This window comes from Mytilus californianus, unplaced genomic scaffold, assembly GCF_021869535.1.
Source record: "Mytilus californianus isolate M0D057914Y unplaced genomic scaffold, xbMytCali1.0.p SCAF_22, whole genome shotgun sequence".
NCBI classification, from domain to species: Eukaryota; Metazoa; Mollusca; class Bivalvia; order Mytilida; family Mytilidae; genus Mytilus; species Mytilus californianus.
In genome coordinates, this window is record NW_026262671.1 from 4,644,614 (window position 1) to 4,664,180 (window position 19,567).

At 36.3% G+C, this 19,567-nt stretch overlaps 1 protein-coding gene across 4 annotated transcripts in view; it reads right to left on the reverse strand.

The window, feature by feature from the left end:
• Positions 1–18,679, reverse strand: part of LOC127732147 (uncharacterized) — an 85,182-nt gene extending 66,503 nt beyond the window's left edge. For 2 of the 4 annotated variants that reach the window (XM_052241216.1, XM_052241217.1), the window contains exons 1-4: positions 17,275–17,422; positions 16,545–16,652; positions 15,220–15,297; positions 4,946–4,997 (exon numbers count right to left, since the gene is read on the reverse strand). In XM_052241216.1, the coding sequence (XP_052097176.1) occupies positions 4,946–4,997; positions 15,220–15,297; positions 16,545–16,652; positions 17,275–17,394 (358 nt within the window). In that variant the 5' untranslated portion in view covers positions 17,395–17,422. Of the gene's footprint in view, positions 1–4,945; positions 4,998–15,219; positions 15,298–16,544; positions 16,653–17,274; positions 17,423–17,932; positions 18,148–18,591 lie in introns of those variants that run through there. The other 2 variants (XM_052241219.1, XM_052241218.1) reach the window with 2 other exon arrangements.
• Between the last annotated feature and the right edge of the window lie 888 nt (positions 18,680–19,567).

Here is a 19,567-nt window from a genome sequence, read left to right on the forward strand (position 1 = left end):
TCTGACAGCTAAAGACCAAAATTATGACGGGGAAAAGTGAGAACGAAAATTTTTGCCCCATTAGACGGTTAATCCTCCTTGGATGAATTTCGATGATTAAACTGGTTAATCCAACACACAGTTTAAGGCAAAGTGCCCTGGTTTGTTTGACACAAAACTTAAAACTTGACCCAATAAAAAATCATGAAAATACCTAAAAGAATATTGAAAAGAAAGTCCAGCTGTTATCTGACAAGTTAGGCCAGTGTCTTCTCAAGCAGCAGTTGAAACCAGAACAATTAACAAGAGGCTCTCAAGAGCCTGAATCGCTCACCTGAAATTTTTGGCTTAAATCTTCATCGATGATTATTTTTGCTTTTCAATATTATAGGATTAAACGCCTATTTTAAGAAATTTATTGGTGTATAAATTCGACCAAGTCACTCACAAACAAATAAAAGTCCGAAGGAAACAAGTCATGAAAGTTGCTATCTGATAAAAAATACACCACAAAATTATCTTAATATATCATTCAAATAAATGTTTTGGGTGTATTATTTGATTTAACGATTAAGTTGAAGTGAAAATAAATATTTTGAACGTTGCCGCCATCTTGATTACATTGGTTACAAAAAGTAGTTCTGTCAACGTCGTCTATCGAAAAATAAATAACGTCAAGAGGCACTACCGGAAGCCCTCTTGACCAATCATATAACGTATCCCCTCATATGCAAATCAAATAAGAATAATATATTAATGAGTGGCTTAAAAATGCCATTTAAATGTTCGTTGTATCTGTCATATTTTCTTCAAAAGCAAAAAAAGTGCATTTTACCCCTATATTCCATTTTAGCAATAGTGGCTATGTTTCTTGACGTACATGGAAATAAAATACAAAATTTATAAAAGATACTCTGAAACTCATTCAGCCCAAGTTTGGCTGAAATTGATTCAGCAGTTTCAAAGGAGAAGATTTTTAAAGTAAGCAAACTTAAGATGAACAAATTGTGAAAAATTGTCCTTAAGGGGCAATAACTCCTTAAAGGGTCAATTGACAATTTTGGTCATACAAACTTATTACAGATCTTACTTTCAAAATTGCTAAACATATTTGCTGTTTACAGTTCATCGTTATCTATATTAATATTCAAGATAATAACCAAAAACTGCAAAATTCCTTAAAATCATCAATTCAGGGGCAATAACCTAAAAAAAAATATACCAGATTTGGATGATAATTTCAGGGCAGGTAGACCTTGACCTAATGAATACTTTAACTTCTTGTCTGATTTGCTCACTATGCTTTAGTTTTTGAGATATAAATCAATAAAATGCTTTACAGAGCGCAGCCTGATATGGCAGCAGAGGTGGAACCCTGAACAGTTGGGGCAAATTTGGACACAATATTCAAGCTTGATACTGTCTGAATTTGGATTGTGATAAAATTTTTGACATAATATAGGTTTCCGACACAAAATAAATGTGGTCAAAGATCTTACAAATCTATAGTGCAATACTGTGCAATTGAAGATTTCTTCTTGAATCTTTTCAAAAATTTGAACCCCTTAAAAAAATTGGAAAAAAATCCCCCCCCAAACTTTTTTAATCCCCCCTTGGAGCAATTACCCCCAAACTCAATCCCAGCCTTCCCTTTGTGATATGGAACCTTGTGGTACAATGTCAGAGAGATCCATACACTTACACACAAGTTATTGTCCGGAAACTACAAAAATGCTTGTTTTTGGCCCTTTGTGACCCTTAATTCCTTAACTGTTGGCACCATAACCCACAAAATGAATCCCAACCTTCTACTTGTGGTATTTAACATTGCGGTACAAATACTTTTACACAAGTCATTATCCTGAAACTAGAAAAATGCTTGTTTTGGGCCCCTTTTTCCTAAAGGGTTGGGACCATCAACCCCAACCTTCCTTTTGTGGTATTGAACCTTCTTTAAAAATTTCATAGAGATCCATTCACTTTAACTAAAGTTATTGTCCGGAAACCAAATGTGTCTTCGGAAGACGACGACGACATCATAGCATTATACGAACCCCAAAAAAATTTTGCTGTCGTATAAAATCTGCATTTTACCCTATGTTCTATTTAAAGCTAAGGCAGCCATGTTCTCTAAGGAAACAGAAATTAAAACACAAACTTTACTCTAGCTAACCTAAGAATCATTCAGCTTAAGTTTGGTTTAATTTTGTTCAGAAATTTCAGGAGAAGATTTTTTAAAGTTAGAAAACATGATAAGCAAATTGTGTAAAATTGTCTTTCAAGGGCAATAACTCCTTAAAAGGTCAATTGACAATTTTGTTATTTGTAGATCTTACTTCACTGAACGTTTTTGCAGTTTATAGTTTATCTTTATCTATAACAATATTCAAGGTAATAACAACAAGAGTGCATACGCTGAAATGTCTCGCCTTCTTTACTAATCATTGATATTATGTTGATAGTCCTAAATATAAAGCTTTATTACAACTGTCACATAAACTTAACATTAACCAAGTAAACTAAACATTGACCAATGAACCATGAAAATGAGGTCAAGGTCAGATGAACCATGCTAGGCAGGCATGTACAGCTAACAATTCTTCCATACAACAAATATAGTTGACCTATTGCTTATAGTTTAAGAAAAACAGACGAAAACACAAAAACTTAACACTGAGCAATGAACCTTGAAAATGAGGTCAAGGTCAAACAAAACCTGCGTGACTGACATATAGATTATAAAATATTTCCATACACCAAATATAGTTGAACTATTGCATATAGTATTAGAAAAAAAGACCAAAACTCAAAAACTTAACTATAACCACTGAACCATGAAAATGAGGTCAAGGTCAGATGACACCTGCCAGCTAGACATGTACACCTTACAATCATTCCATACACCAAATATAGTAGACCTATTGCATACAGTATAAGAAAAACAGACCAAAACACGAAAACTTAACTATAACCACTGAACCATGAAAATGAGGTCAAGGTCAGATGACACCTGCCAGTTGGACATGTACACCTTACAGTCCTTCCATACACCGAATATACTAGACCTATTGCTTATAGTATCTGAGATATGGACTTGACCATGAAAACTTAACCTTGTTCACTGATCCATGAAGTGAGGTCGAGGTCAAGTGAAAACTGTCTGACGGGCATGAGGACCTTGCAAGGTACGCACATACCAAATATAGTTATCCTATTACTTATAATAAGAGAGAATTTAACATTACAAAAAATCTTAACTTTTTTTTCAAGTATTCACTGAACCATGAAAATGAGGTCAAGGACATTGGACATGTGACTGACGGAAACTTCGTAACATGAAGCATCCATGTCTTCCATCTTCTAAAATATAAAGCTTTTAAGAAGTTAGCTAACGCCTCCGCCGCCGGATCACTATCCCTATGTCGAGCTTTCTGCGACAAAAGTTGCAGGCTCGACAAAAAACTGCCAAATTTCCTTAAAATTACCAATTTAGTGGCAGCAACCCAACAATGTGTTTTTGGATTCATCTGAAAATTTCAGGGCTGATAGAACTTGACCTAATGAACATTTTTACCCCCTGTCAGATTTGCACTTGACCTAATGAATACTTTAACTTCTTGTCTGATTTGCTCAAAAAGTTTTTGATATAAATCATAAACTATTATCACAGAGATATGTCTCACTTTTTTGTAATTTCGATAATGCAAATGTTGAAATTAAACTAACAACACTTTAACATGTAAGTTTTGCAAATATTCAAAGTCAATGAACCATGACTGAAGGTACATGGCTAAACAATCTCAATGGAAATGAGATGTGCCAATGCTGATACAACTGCATACCAAATACTGTTGACTTATCATAAGCAGTTCCCTTTAAACAAACCTAAACACAAACTAATACATGTAAACTAAGCAAAAACTCAAAGTCAATAAACCATGACTGAGGGGGCGGGGTCAAACAATCTCCATGGTAATGAGATGTGCCAATGCTAATACAACTGCATACCAAATATCATTGACCTACCACTAGTGGTTCACCATAAACCGACCTAATCACAAACTAATACATGAAAACTAAGCAAAAGTTTCAAAGTCAATAGACCATGACTGAGGGAGCGGGGCCAAATAATCTCCATGGTAATGAGATGTGCCAATACTAATACAACTGCATACCAAATATCTTTGACTTACCACTAGTGGTTCACCATAAACTAGACCTAATCACAAACTAATGCATTGTTGACGCCGCCGCCGTTAACAGCATACCTATGTCTTGCTTTTTGACTCCGTCAAGCGAGACAAAAAACTGCATTTTATCCCTATGTTCTATTTTTAGCCATGGCGGCCATGTTTTTTGACGAAACAGAAAATAAAACAAGATCTTTATTCTAAATACCCCAAGGATCATTCAGCTAAAGTTTGATTGTAATTGGTTCAGTAGTTTCAGAGAAGAGGATCTTTGAAATAGTTTACACCGGACAGACTACAACAGACGCCAAGTGATGGCAAAAGCTCACATTTCCTTTGGAAAGGTGAGCTAAAAAAGTACAAAGTGTTATTAAACACAGTGTATAGTGTTGGAATGGAAAAGAGTGAAGCCCTTTTTCTGACTGAATTTATTTTAGAAATTCAGAAAAAATGAGGTTGATGTAGTAGGATATAATAGGGTTGAAGGGTAAGCATATTCTGTTTTTTTCTTAACTGAATTTTCAATTAAAATTATACTGTTCTAAGAATAAAGGAGGACCTTTTAGTATTGTTTGGTCAAAGGTACTGGACCTTCAATTGCCTAAAGTAAATTTGAACCCCTGCATTTGGACACCCCTTTTCTGAACTGATTTCAGTCTATTTAAAGTAATTTTGACCTTGTCATTTGACCTGGTGACCTTAAAATAAATAGGGACCTCCCTCTCATTATATTATCATTTGTTAATTCTATAATGAAATAATGTTTAAGAAAATACCTTCAATCCTTGGTCCAGCAGTAACACTTGAGGATTTCTCTGACATGACTGTCTGAAAACAGAGAAATATGCACTGTGATGTATTTTTTTTACCTTGCATGCTGATTTTTGTCTAATTTTAGGGTTTTTGCATATAATCTCAAAACAACAATAAAAAGATAAAAATTGTAAACAGCAAAAAAGACTAAATATACAAGATCTTCAAAAAAGTTTATATAGACAAAAAATTTGGAAGACATCTTATAGTAATTATTTCACTGAAATAATGATATTTGACTAATTTTTCAAGTGTTTGACCATTATCTCATTAACTATAACAGATAGGTAGAAACTTTAAACAAAAGTAAAAGAAGAATGTGTCCAAGGACACTGGTTCTTTATCATTGTGTATGAGTTTAATAAAAATTGCAATTTTGCTAAGTTATAAAAGGGTGTAACTCTAGAACGACAAGTGACTCACTGCCCAAATTTGAACTATGTCTGCAAGTTTTGGTTCTTAACATTGTGTATGAGTTTCATAAAATTTGGATCCAGAAAACTTAAGTTAGAATGCTGATTAAATGAACAAATTTGCAATTTTGCAAGTTATAAAGGGGCATAACTCTAAAACGGTAAGTAACTCACTGCCTAAATCAAACTCTGTCTGGGAGTTTTGGTTTTTAATATTGTGAATGAGTTTTATAAAATTTGGATAAACGTTAGAATGGGGAAATAAAAAAAATTGGAATTTTCCAAGTTATAAACGGGCATAACTCTACAATCAATGACTAACTGCACAAATTTACACTCTGTCTGGAAGTTTTGGTTCTTAGCATTGTGGTTTAATTTCATAAAATTCAGATGATAAAAACTTCAGTAACAGTGCGGAAACAAAAATGGGATGGAGGAGAGAACTTAAGGACAGACGGAAAAGGGTAACACTAAATGGCCTCTTCCCTTAGAGACAGGGGAATATAAATAATAGCGACTGCTGGTAAGGGTATATAAATGTATAATATACCCAGTAGACAGTGTTTTAAACCACTGCTGGTAAGAGTATTCAAGAATACCACTGCTGGTACCGAGATGACCTCTGTCTATTGGGTAAATGATACAATGAGGGAATGTACCCTTACAAGCAGTGATACTAAACACTGTCTACTGGATTAATCATAGACTTCACTACCCTTACCATCTACCGAGGAGATAGTTTAAATACCACCGCTGGTAAAGGTATTAAAGGTATACACTGTATCATCTACCTAGTACCGTAGACAGTTTTCAGTACCACTGCTGGTAAGGGTATCCAAGTATATCATCGACCCAGTAGATAGTGTTTAGTACCACTGCTGATAAGGATATCCAAGTGTATCATATACAAGGCAGATAGTGTTAAGTGCCACTGCTGATAAGGGTATCCAGGTGTAGCATCTACCCAGTAGACAGTGTTAGTTCCACTGCTGGTAAGGGTATGGAAGTGTATCATATTTCTGGTAGAAATTTTAGTACCACAGCTTGTAAGGGTATCCAAGTGTATCACATACCCGGTAGACAGTGTTTATTACCACTACTGCTAAGTGTATCCAAGTGAACCATCTACCCAATAGTATCCCACTATATCATCTTCACAGTAGACAATGTAAGTACCATTGTTTGCACGGGTACCTTAGTTGATTGATCATATACCCAGTAGAGTATAAAGTACCATTGTTTGCAAGGGTACCTAAGTTGATCATATACCCAGTAGAGTATTAAGTACCACTTCTGTGAAGTGTATCATATACCACTGCTGGTATGGATACATTCTACCTAACAGACAGTGTTAAGTATCACTGCAGGTATAAAGTATACATTCTACACAGTAAAGTGTTTAGTACCACTGCTGGTACTTGTATTCAAGTGTATCATCTACCCAAAAGATGGTGGTTAGTACCACTGCTGGTACTGGTATCCAAGTGTATCATATAACCAGTAGACGGTGGTTAGTACCAAAGCCTGTAAGTGTATCATCTATCCAGTAGACGGTGGTTAGTACCACTGCTGGTAAGGGCTTCATCTATCCGTTACAGTATTTTGTACCACTGCTTTAAAAGGTATCATAGTGTATCATGCACCCAGTAGACAAGAGGTCATTACAGCTGTGGTAAGGGTATCCTTACCATCAGTAGTGCTTAACACTATTTACTGGGTAGATGATACACTTTAAAACAGCAGTGGTACTTAACAATGGCTACATTTGGTTACTATAACCAGCAGTGGTATACACAATTGTCTTCTTAGTGGCAATAACTAGCGTGTACTGGGTAGAGTGTAAACTTGGATACACATACTGGCAGTGGTACTATGTTGTAAGGGCACTCTTCTTCCCAGTAGAAGCACAATTGCTGTAAGGGTAACCAAATGTACAATCTACAAAGTAGACAAGTGTTCAGTACCACTGCAAGAAAGGGAACCTGTCTACCCAGTAGATGCTATTAAGTACCACTGCCAGTATGGGTATCCATGTTTACATTCTACCCAGTACACGTTAGTTATTCACATTCAGAAGATAATTGTTTGGAACCACTGCCAGTAAGGTTAACCAAATGTAGGCACTGTTTAGTACCACTACAGGTTAAAAGTGTATCATCTACCCAGTGGACAGTGTTAGTAGCATTGCCGGTAAGGGTATCCAAGTCTACCACCTACACAGTAGACAGTGTTTAGTACCACTGCTGTGAAGGGTACAACTCTGCCCAGTGGACAAGGTTCAGTACTACTGCTGGTAAGGGTATCCAAGTATATCATCGACCCAGTAGATAGTGTTTAGTACCACTGCTGATAAGGATATCCAAGTGTATCATATACAAGGCAGATAGTGTTAAGTGCCACTGCTGATAAGGGTATCCAGGTGTAGCATCTACCCAGTAGACAGTGTTAGTTCCACTGCTGGTAAGGGTATGGAAGTGTATCATATTTCTGGTAGAAATTTTAGTACCACAGCTTGTAAGGGTATCCAAGTGTATCACATACCCGGTAGACAGTGTTTATTACCACTACTGCTAAGTGTATCCAAGTGAACCATCTACCCAATAGTATCCCACTATATCATCTTCACAGTAGACAATGTAAGTACCATTGTTTGCACGGGTACCTTAGTTGATTGATCATATACCCAGTAGAGTATAAAGTACCATTGTTTGCAAGGGTACCTAAGTTGATCATATACCCAGTAGAGTATTAAGTACCACTTCTGTGAAGTGTATCATATACCACTGCTGGTATGGATACATTCTACCTAACAGACAGTGTTAAGTATCACTGCAGGTATAAAGTATACATTCTACACAGTAAAGTGTTTAGTACCACTGCTGGTACTTGTATTCAAGTGTATCATCTACCCAAAAGATGGTGGTTAGTACCACTGCTGGTACTGGTATCCAAGTGTATCATATAACCAGTAGACGGTGGTTAGTACCAAAGCCTGTAAGTGTATCATCTATCCAGTAGACGGTGGTTAGTACCACTGCTGGTAAGGGCTTCATCTATCCGTTACAGTATTTTGTACCACTGCTTTAAAAGGTATCATAGTGTATCATGCACCCAGTAGACAAGAGGTCATTACAGCTGTGGTAAGGGTATCCTTACCATCAGTAGTGCTTAACACTATTTACTGGGTAGATGATACACTTTAAAACAGCAGTGGTACTTAACAATGGCTACATTTGGTTACTATAACCAGCAGTGGTATACACAATTGTCTTCTTAGTGGCAATAACTAGCGTGTACTGGGTAGAGTGTAAACTTGGATACACATACTGGCAGTGGTACTATGTTGTAAGGGCACTCTTCTTCCCAGTAGAAGCACAATTGCTGTAAGGGTAACCAAATGTACAATCTACAAAGTAGACAGTGTTCAGTACCACTGCAAGAAAGGGAACCTGTCTACCCAGTAGATGCTATTAAGTACCACTGCCAGTATGGGTATCCATGTTTACATTCTACCCAGTACACGTTAGTTATTCACATTCAGAAGATAATTGTTTGGAACCACTGCCAGTAAGGTTAACCAAATGTAGGCACTGTTTAGTACCACTACAGGTTAAAAGTGTATCATCTACCCAGTGGACAGTGTTAGTAGCATTGCCGGTAAGGGTATCCAAGTCTACCACCTACACAGTAGACAGTGTTTAGTACCACTGCTGTGAAGGGTACAACTCTGCCCAGTGGACAAGGTTCAGTACTACTGCTTGTTAGGATACTTTAATGTATAATCTACCAAGTAGACAGAGTTTATTCCCACTGTGGTTAAGGTACCCAAGAGTACCATCTACTCATTAGCTAGAGTGTAACATCTACTCATTAGCTAGTGTATAGTACCACTGCCCGTCAGCAAACCAATTTATCCAGTAGACAGTGTTTAGTACCACTGCCCGTAAGAAAACCCATTTATCCAGTAGACAGTGTTTAGAACCACTGTTCATAAGCAAAACCATTTATCCAGTTAACAGTGTTTAGTTACACTGCCTGTAAGAAAACCCATTTATCCAGTAGACAGAGTTTATTACCACTGCCTGTAAGAAAACCCATTTATTCCAGTAGACAGTGTTAAGTACCACTGCCCTTAAGAAAACCCAATTATCCAGTAGACAGTGTTTAGTACCACTGCCCTTAGGCAAACTCATTTATCCAGTAGACAGTGTTTAGTACCACTGCCCGTAAGAACAGTGTTTAGAACCACTGCCCGTAAAAAAACTCATTTATCCAGTAGGCAGTGTTTAGTACCACTGCCCTTAGGCAAACCCATTTATCCAGTAGACAGTGTTTAGTACCACTGCCCTTAGGAAAAACCCATTTATCCAGTAGACAGTGTTAAGTACCACTGCCCGTAGGAAAAGTGTTTAGAACAACTGCCCTAAAGAAAACCCATTTATCCAGTAGACAGTGTTTAGTACCACTGCCCGTAAGAAAACACATATATCCAGTAGACAGCGTTTAGTACCACTGCCCGTAAGCAAACCCATTTATCCAGTAGACAGTGTTTAGTACCACTTCCCGTAAGCAAACCCATGTATCCAGTAGACAGTGTTTAGTACCACTGCCCATAAGAAAACCCATGTATCCAGTAGACAGTGTTTAGTACCACTGCCCGTAAGAAAACCCATGTATCCAGTAGACAGTGTTAATACCAAGGCTCGTAAGAAAACCCATGTATCCAGCAGACAGTGTTTATTACCACTGCCCGTAAGAAAACCCATGTATCCAGTAGACAGTGTTTAGTACCACTGCCCGTAAGAAAACCCATGTATCCAGTAGACAGTGTTTAGTACCACTGCCCGTTAGAAAACCCATGTATCCAGTAGACAGTGTTTAGTACCACTGCCCATAAGAAAACCCATGTATCCAGTAGACAGTGTTTAGTACCACTGCCCGAAAGAAAACCCATGTATCCAGTAGACAGTGTTTAGTATCACTGGCTATAAGAAAACCCATGTATCCAGTAGACAGTGGTTAGTACCACTGCCCGTAGGCAAACCTATTTATCCAGTAGACAGTGTTAAGTACCACTGCCCGTAAGAAACCCATTTATCCAGTAGACATAGTTTAGTACCACTGCCCGTAAGAAAACCCATTTATCCAGTAGACAGAGTTTAGAACCACTGCCCGTAAGAAAACCCATTTATCCAGTAGACAGTGTTTAGTACCACTGCCCGTAAGAAAACCCATTTATCCAGTAGACAGTGTTTAGAACCACTGTTCATAAGCAAAACCATTTATCCAGTAGACAGTGTTGAGTAACACTGCCCGTAAGAAAACCCATTTATCCAGTAGACAGAGTTTATTACCACTGCCTGTAAGAAAACCCATTTATCTAATCGACAGTGTTTAGTACCACTGCTCGTAGGCAAACCCATTTATCCAGTAGACAGTGTTTAGTACCATTGCCCGTAAGAAAACCCATGTAACCAGTAGAAAGTGGTTAGTACCACTGCCCGTAGGCAAACCCATTTATCCAGTAGACAGTGTTTAGAACCAACGCCCGTAGGCAAACCAATTTATCCAGTAGACATTGTTTAGTACCACTGCCCTTAAGAAAACCCATTTATACAGTAGACAGTGTTTAGAACATCTGTTCATAAGCAAAACCATTTATCCAGTAGACAGTGTTTAGTACCACTGCCCTTAAGAAAACCCAAGTAGACAGTAGACAGTGTTTAGAACCACTGACCGTAAGAAAACCCATTTATCCAGTAGACAGTGTTTAGTACCACTGCCCGTAGGCAAACCCATTTATCCAGTAGACAGTGTTTAGTACCACTGCCCGTAAGAACAGTTTTAGAACCACTGCCTGTAAGAAAACCCATTTATCCAGTAGACAGTGTTTAGTACCACTGCCTGTAAAAACAGTGTTTAGAACCACTGCCTGTAAGAAAACCCATTTATCCAGTAGACAGCGTTTAGTACCACTGCCCGTAAGAAAACCCATGTTCAAGAGGTCATTACAGCTGTGGTAAGGGTATCCTTACCATCAGTGGTGCTTAATGCTATTTACTGGGTAGATGATACACTTTAAAACAGCAGTGGTACTTAACAATGGCTACATTTTGTTACTATAACCAGCAGTGGTATAAACAATTGTCTTCTCAGTGGCAATAACCAGCGTGTACTAGGTAGAGTGTAAACTTGGATACCCATACTGGCAGTGGTACTATGCTGGTAAGGGTACTCTTCTTCCCAGTAGAAGCACAATTGCTGTAAGGGTAACCAAATGTACCATCTACCAAGTAGACAGTGTTCAGTACCACTGCAAGAAAGGGAACCTGTCTACTCAGTAGACGCTGTTAGGTACCACTGCCAGTATGGGTATCCATGTTTACACTCTACCCAGTACACACTGGTTATTCCCATTCAGAAGATAATTGTTTGGAACCACTGCCGGTTAGGTTAACCAAATGTAGGCACTGTTTAATACCAAAAGTGTATCATCTACCCAGTAGAGTGTTAAGTAGCACTGCCCTTAGCCAAACCCATTTATCCAGTAGACAGTGTTTAGTACCACTGCCTGTAAGAACAGTGTTTAGAACCACTGCCCGTAAGAAAACCCATTTATCCAGTAGACAGTGTTTAGTACCACTGCCCTTAGGCAAACCCATTTATCCAGTAGACAGTGTTTAGTACCACTGTCCATAGGCAAACCCATTTATCCAGTAGACAGTGTTTAGTACCACTGCCTGTAAGCAAACCCATTGATTCTGTAGACAGTGTTTAGTACCACTGCCCTTAGGCAAACCCATTTATCCAGTAGACAGTGTTTAGTACCACTGTCCGTAGGCAAACCCAATTATCCAGTAGACAGTGTTTAGTACCACTGTCCATAGGCAAGCCCATTTATCCAGTAGACAAGTGTTTAGTACCACTGCCCTTAGGCAAACCCATTTATCCAGTAGACATTTTTAAGTACCACTGCCCGTAAGAACAGTGTTTAGAACAACTGCCCTAAAGAAGACCCATTTATCCAGTAGACAGTGTTTAGTACCACTGCCCGTAAGAAACCCATTTATCCAGTAGACAGTGTTTAGTACCACTGCCCATAAGTGAACCCATTTATCCAGTAGACAGTGTTTAGTACCACTGCTGCAAAGGGTACAACTCTGCCCAGTGGACAAGGTTCAGTACTACTACTTGTTAGGGTACTTTAAAGTATAATCTACCAAAGAGACAGTGTTTATTCCCACTGTGGTTAAGGTACTCAAGAGTACCATCTACTCATTAGCTAGTGTATACCATCTACTCATTAGCTAGTGTATAGTACCACTGCCTGTAAGCAAACCCATTTATCCAGTAGACAGTGTTTAGTACCACTGCCTGTATGAACAGTGTTTAGAACCACTGCCTGTAAGAAAACCCATTTATCCAGTAGACAGTGTTTAATACCACTGCCTGTATGAACAGTGTTTAGAACCACTGCCTGTAAGAAAACCCATTTATCCAGTAGACAGTGTTTAGTACCACTGCCCGTAAAAACAGTGTTTAGAACCACTGCCTGTAAGAAAACCCATTTATCCAGTAGACAGTGTTTAGTACCACTGCCCGTAAGAAAAACCATGTTCAAGAGGTCATTACAGCTGTGGTAAGGGTATCCTTACCATCAGTGGTGCTTAATGCTATTTACTGGGTAGATGATACACTTTAAAACAGCAGTGGTACTTAACAATGGCTACATTTGGTTACTATAACAAGCAGTGGTATAAACAATTGTCTTCTCAGTGGCAATAACAAGCGTGTACTAGGTAGAGTGTAAACTTTGATACCCATACTAGCAGTGGTACTATGCTGGTAAGGGTACACTTCTTCCCAGTAGAAGCACAATTGCTGTAAGGGTTACCAAATGTACCATCTTCCAAGTAGACAGTGTTCAGTACCACTGCAAGAAAGGGAACCTGTCTACCCAGTAGATGCTGTTAGGTACCACTGCAAGTATGGGTATCCATGTTTACACTCTACCCAGTACACACTGGTTATTCCCATTCAGAAGATAATTGTTTAGAACCACTGCCGGTAAGGTTAACCAAATGTAGGCACTGTTTAGTACCAAAAGTGTATCATCTACCCAGTAGACAGTGTTTAGTAGCACTGCCCTTAGGCAAACCCATTTACCCAGTAGACAGTGTTTAGTACCACTGCCCGTAAGAACAGTGTTTAGAACCCCTGCCCATAAGAAAACCCATTTATCCAGTAGACAGTGTTTAGTACCACTGCCCTTAGGCAAACCCATTTATCCAGTAGACAGTGTTTAGTACCACTGTCCGTAGGCAAACCCAATTATCCAGTAGACAGTGTTTAGTACCACTGCCTGTAAGCAAACCCATTGATTCTGTAGACAGTGTTTAGTACCACTGCCCTTAGGCAAACCCATTTATCCAGTAGACAGTGTTTAGTACCACTGCCCTTAGGCAAACCCATTTATCCAGTAGACAGTGTTAAATACCACTGACCGTAAGAACAGTGTTTAGAACAACTGCCCTAAAGAAAACCCATTTATCCAGTAGACAGTGTTTAGTACCACTGCCCTTAAGAAAACCCATTTATCCAGTAGACAGTGTTTAGTACCACTGCCTGTAGGCAAACCCATGTATCCAGTAGACAGTGTTTAGTACCACTGCCCATAAGAAAACCAATGTATCCAGTAGACAGTGTTTAGAACCACTGCCTGTAAGAAGACCTGTGTATCTAGTAGACAGTGTTTAGTACCACTGCCTGTAAGAAAACCCATGTATCCAGTAGACAGTGTTTAGTACCACTGCCCTTAGGCAAACCCATTTATCCAGTAGGCAGTGTTAAATACCACTGCCCGTAAGAACAGTGTTTAGAACAACTGCCCTAAAGAAAACCCATTTATCCAGTAGACAGTGTTTAGTACCACTGCCCTTAAGAAAACCCATTTATCCAGTAGACAAGTGTTTAGTACCACTGCCCGTAAGCGAACCCATTTATCCAGTAGACAGTGTTTAGTACCACTGCCCGTAGGCAAACCCATGTATCCAGTAGACAGTGGTTAGTACCACTGCCCGTAGGCAAACCTATTTATCCAGTAGACAGTGTTAAGTACCACTGCCCGTAAGAAACCCATTTATCCAGTAGACAGTGTTTAGTACCACTGCCCGTAAGAAAACCCATTTATCAAGAAGACAGTGTTTAGTACCACTGCCCGTAAAAAAACCCATTTATCCAGTAGACAGTGTTTAGTACCACGACTCGTAAGAAAACCCATTTATCCAGTAGACAATGTTTAGTGTTTTTCAGGAAAGCCAAGAAGAAAATATTAAAGACAGGTTTGATATCAGTATGCCGTTATTTTGTTTACTTCTTCAGTTTGACTGGACACTTTCAGTTGGGTACTAGTCCCCATGAATACCTTGAACATTGCAGCAAATCCTTCTCAACTGTCTGAGTTTACTTTTAATTTGAGAAATAAACAGGACTAAATAATGAAAAACAATTGCTTTCAGTGTCCTCCTTTTGGCTTTATTTAGTGTTATAACTCTTTACACTTTGATATTTTGAAAATTTTATTGTGAATGCACTAAGTGATATTGTTGTTTTAAATGTCCATATCCTGACTATGTGGCATGGGTTTGCTCATTGTTGAAGGTTGTACAGTGATCTATAGTTGTTAATTTCTGTGTCATTTGGTCTCTTGTGGAGAGTTGTCTCATTGGCAATCATACAACATCTTCTTATTTTATGTATGGTGCATCAATAAATATTGATTTCAGGTTATTCTGTTTAAAAGTAAGAACTTGTAATATACATACCTGCAAGTATTTCATTACTTCTTTGTTACTTTTATTAAACTTCAGATTTGCTGCTGCAAGATCATATGGAGTTTTACCCTGAAATCAGTGAAAAATATTAATATATATTTATATTTATCAAACCGATCTATTTTGCAACATCTATTTGCCAATAAAACAGCTGAGTGCTATTTTATTTCATGTTGTGACCCCTCAGCTCCGATCATCACTTCATACCAGTAAAAGCTGGGTAGTATTTTATTTCATTTCGTGACCCCCTCAACTCTAATCATCACTTCATACCAGTAAAAGCTGGGTAGTATTTTATTTCATTTCGTGACCCCTCAGGTCTGGTCATCGCTGCATACCAGTAAAAGCTGGGTTGTATTTTATTTCATTTCGTGACCCCCTCAACTCTAATCATCACTTCATACCAGTAACAGCTGAGTGAAATTTTATTTTATTTTGTGACCCTCAGCTCTGATCATTACTTCTTGAACTTAGTTACATATTTCAACAAGCTAAAAATTGCAGTTGCTGAGAAAAAAAAAGTGACAAACATTTTATATTCATGTAAATTAGTGTCTCTGTGTTGATTGCTGCGTATCGTCCAGCGGCAAATATTAAATGCATATTAAGGATTGTAAATGTTACAGTACCACCATTATTCTCGACTTTGTATTCGACTGACATGTTAACTCAAGCGAGCTAGCTCAAATAGCCCCAGTTTACAAGAATCAATGTCATCATGCTCGGATATATAATTCTGACTCTGAGCCCGAGTCTAAGCTTTCTTCCCTAAATGATGAACACAGAACATGAATTTGTCGTGTGAAACCTGGTTGGGAATAAACTCATAAACACTGTTAGGAAACAGCTGGCTATCATCAGATCAACCATGTAGTTTATTGTTATTTACACACCTGTGCTCACCAGTGACTTAATTCTATACAAACAGCAATGTTATACTGTAAATTCAGAAATTATTGCGAGTTTTTATTAATGCAAATAATGCGAATGGGTGAGTATCGCAATAATATGAACTCGTATTCTGATAACTGAAACAAAGACCTGTATGCAGATTTTTTGGCAATCGCAATAATTCAACTCGCATTTTTGTCCATTCCTGAAAAATCGCAATAATACATGCAATAATTTCTGAATTTAAAGTAATGTATCTAGACAGGTCCATAATATCTTAACTTAAATTTGCCAGAAATATCACTTAAGTGTTGTATCTTGGTTAACATTTATAACAATAAAAACTTTGTACCAAACAGATTTTACACATCATCTAAGTGATCCATAAATTAATTGAACACTGGGCATATACTATAAAATATTACCTCATGTGTTGTAACCAAGGGACTGATACCTCTTTGTTCTACAAGATATCTTGTGACCTGTAGATGTCCCTCCTCAGCAGCCAGATGTAAAGCTGTGTATCCATTGATCTATAATATAACCAAATAACATGTAAATATTATGGACAATACTTTGTTATCAATATCAATAATATACAACATATCCTACAACTGACATTAAAACTGATAAACTGGACAATGTTGTGTAAGAAATAAAAACAAAATATATATCACATGAATCAGTGGTCAAAACTGAATAAAATGACCACTCACACTTGTATTTATATTCTATATAAACAATAAATAAACATGTTTTGTTGTGAAATGTCAAAACTTCCATTAAACCTGATATCTTAAAAAAAAAAAAAATTCAAGAAATGTGTAAAATAATTATATCAATGGATTCAGTAGAACAAAACAAGTAAAATGAGACCCCACTTTATATGATTCTTACAAATATTTGTTCATTAAAACTGTCTAATTAACAACAGGATTTAGTGTAGATTCAGTATAATCATTCATTTTAATAAAATAATTTTTTTAAAGAAACATAAAAAAAAATTTATATTTCTGATTCAGAACAATAATACGAGTAAAATGAGACCCCACTTGATATAATTATTACAAATATTTGTTCATTAAACCTGTCTAATTAACAACATGATTTTGTGTTGATTAATAGTAATGTGATCAGACTAAGTAGATAACATACATCTGTGGTGTCGATCTTACATCCTGTATCAATGAGAAGTCTACAGACCTCCAGGTGTCCTCTCCAGGCAGCAAACATTAATGCTGTCCATCCATACTCCTGGAATAATACAACTGACATCAAAACTTGTCTGATAAACTGGACAATGTTGTGTTATAAATATAAACAAAATATATATCACATGAATCAGTGGTCAAAACTGAATAAAATGACCAGTCACACTTGTATTTATATTCTATATAAACAATAAATAAACATGTTTTGTTGTGAAATGTCAAAACTTCCATTAAACCTGATATCTTAAAAAAAAATTTTTTTTAAGAAATGTGTAAAATAATTATATCAATGGATTCAGTAAAACAAAACAAGTAAAATGAGACCCCACTTTATATGATTCTTACACATATTTGTTCATTAAAACTGTCTAATTAACCACAGGATTTAGTGTAGATTCAGTATAATTATTCATTTTAATAAAATATTTTTTTTAAAGAAACATAAAAAAAGTAATATTTTCTGATTCAGAACAATAATACAAGTAAAATGAGACCCCACTTGATATAATTATTACAAATATTTGTTCATTAAACCTGTCTAATTAACAACATGATTTTGTGTTGATTAATAGTAATGTGATCAGACTAAGTAGATAACATACTGTTGTGGTGTCGATCTTACATCCTGTATCAATGAGAAGTCTACAGACCTCCAGGTGTCCTCTACTGGCAGCCCACATTAATGCTGTCCATCCATACTCCTGGAATAATACAACTGACATCAAAACTTGTCTGATAAACTGGACAATGTTGTGTAATAAATATAAACAAAATATATATCACATGAATCAGTGGTCAAAACTGAATAAAATGACCAGTCACACTTGTATTTAGATTCTATATAAACAACAAATAAACATGTTTTGTTGTGAAATGTCAAAACTTCCATCAAACCTGATATCTTCAAAAAAAAAATTTTTCAAGAAATGTGTAAAATAATTATATCAATGGATTCAGTAGAACAAAACAAACAAAATGAGACCCCACTTTATATGATTCTTACAAATATTTGTTCATTAAACCTGTCTAATTAACAACAGGATTTAGTGTAGATTCAGTATCATCATTCATTTTAATAAAATAATTTTTTTAAAGAAATATAAAAGAAGGTTATATTTTTTGATTCAGAACAATAATACAAGTAAAATGAGACCCCACTTGATATAATTATTACAAATATTTATTCATTAAACCTGTCTGATTAACAACATGATTTTGTGTTGATTAATAGTAATGTGATCAGACTAAGTAGATAACATACATCTGTGGTGTCGATCTTACATCCTGTATCAATGAGAAGTCTACAGACCTCCAGCTGTCCTTCCCTGGCAGCCCACATTAATGCTGTCCATCCTCTACCCTGGAATAATACAACTGACATCTGATAAACTGGACAATGTTGTGTAATAAATATAAACAAAATATATATCACATGAATCAGTGGTCAAAACTGAATAAAATGACCAGTCACACTTGTATTTATGTTCTATATAAACAACAAATAAACATGTTTTGTTGTGAAATGTCAAAACTTCCATTAAACCTGATATCTTAAAAAAAAAAAATTTTTTCAAGAAATGTGTAAAATAATTATATCAATGGATTCAGTAGAACAAAACAAGTAAAATGAGACCCCACTTTATATGATTCTTACAAATATTTGTTCATTAAAACTGTCTAATTAACAACAGGATTTAGTGTAGATTCAGTATAATCATTCATTTTAATAAAATAATTTTTTTAAAGAAACATGAAAAAAAGTTATATTTTCTGATTCAGAACAATAATACAAGTAAAATGAGACCCCACTTGATATAGTTATTACGAATATTTGTTCATTAAAACTGTCTGATTAACAACATGATTTAGTGCAGATTCAGTATAATCATGATAATCATTAATTTTATTGATATATAAAATATGTTTTTTAAAGAAAAATGAAAAAAAGTTATATTTTCTGATTCAGAACAATATTATGAGAACAATGGAATTACATTTAATATGAATTTACTGACTAATTATAATTTTTATAAGATGTTTCTACATTAGATCTTTATAAATATAACTATCTAACTAAAGTAGTTAACAAATCCAAGTAAAACCTTAGTGTAAAAAAATGTTTCTTGTTAAGCAGCAAAATAAGAACTTTACCATCTATGATTCAGAACAAAAAGATAAATATTTTAAAGAGAATCACTTCATGCATATTTTCCCAATAAAACTGTCTGATTAATAAC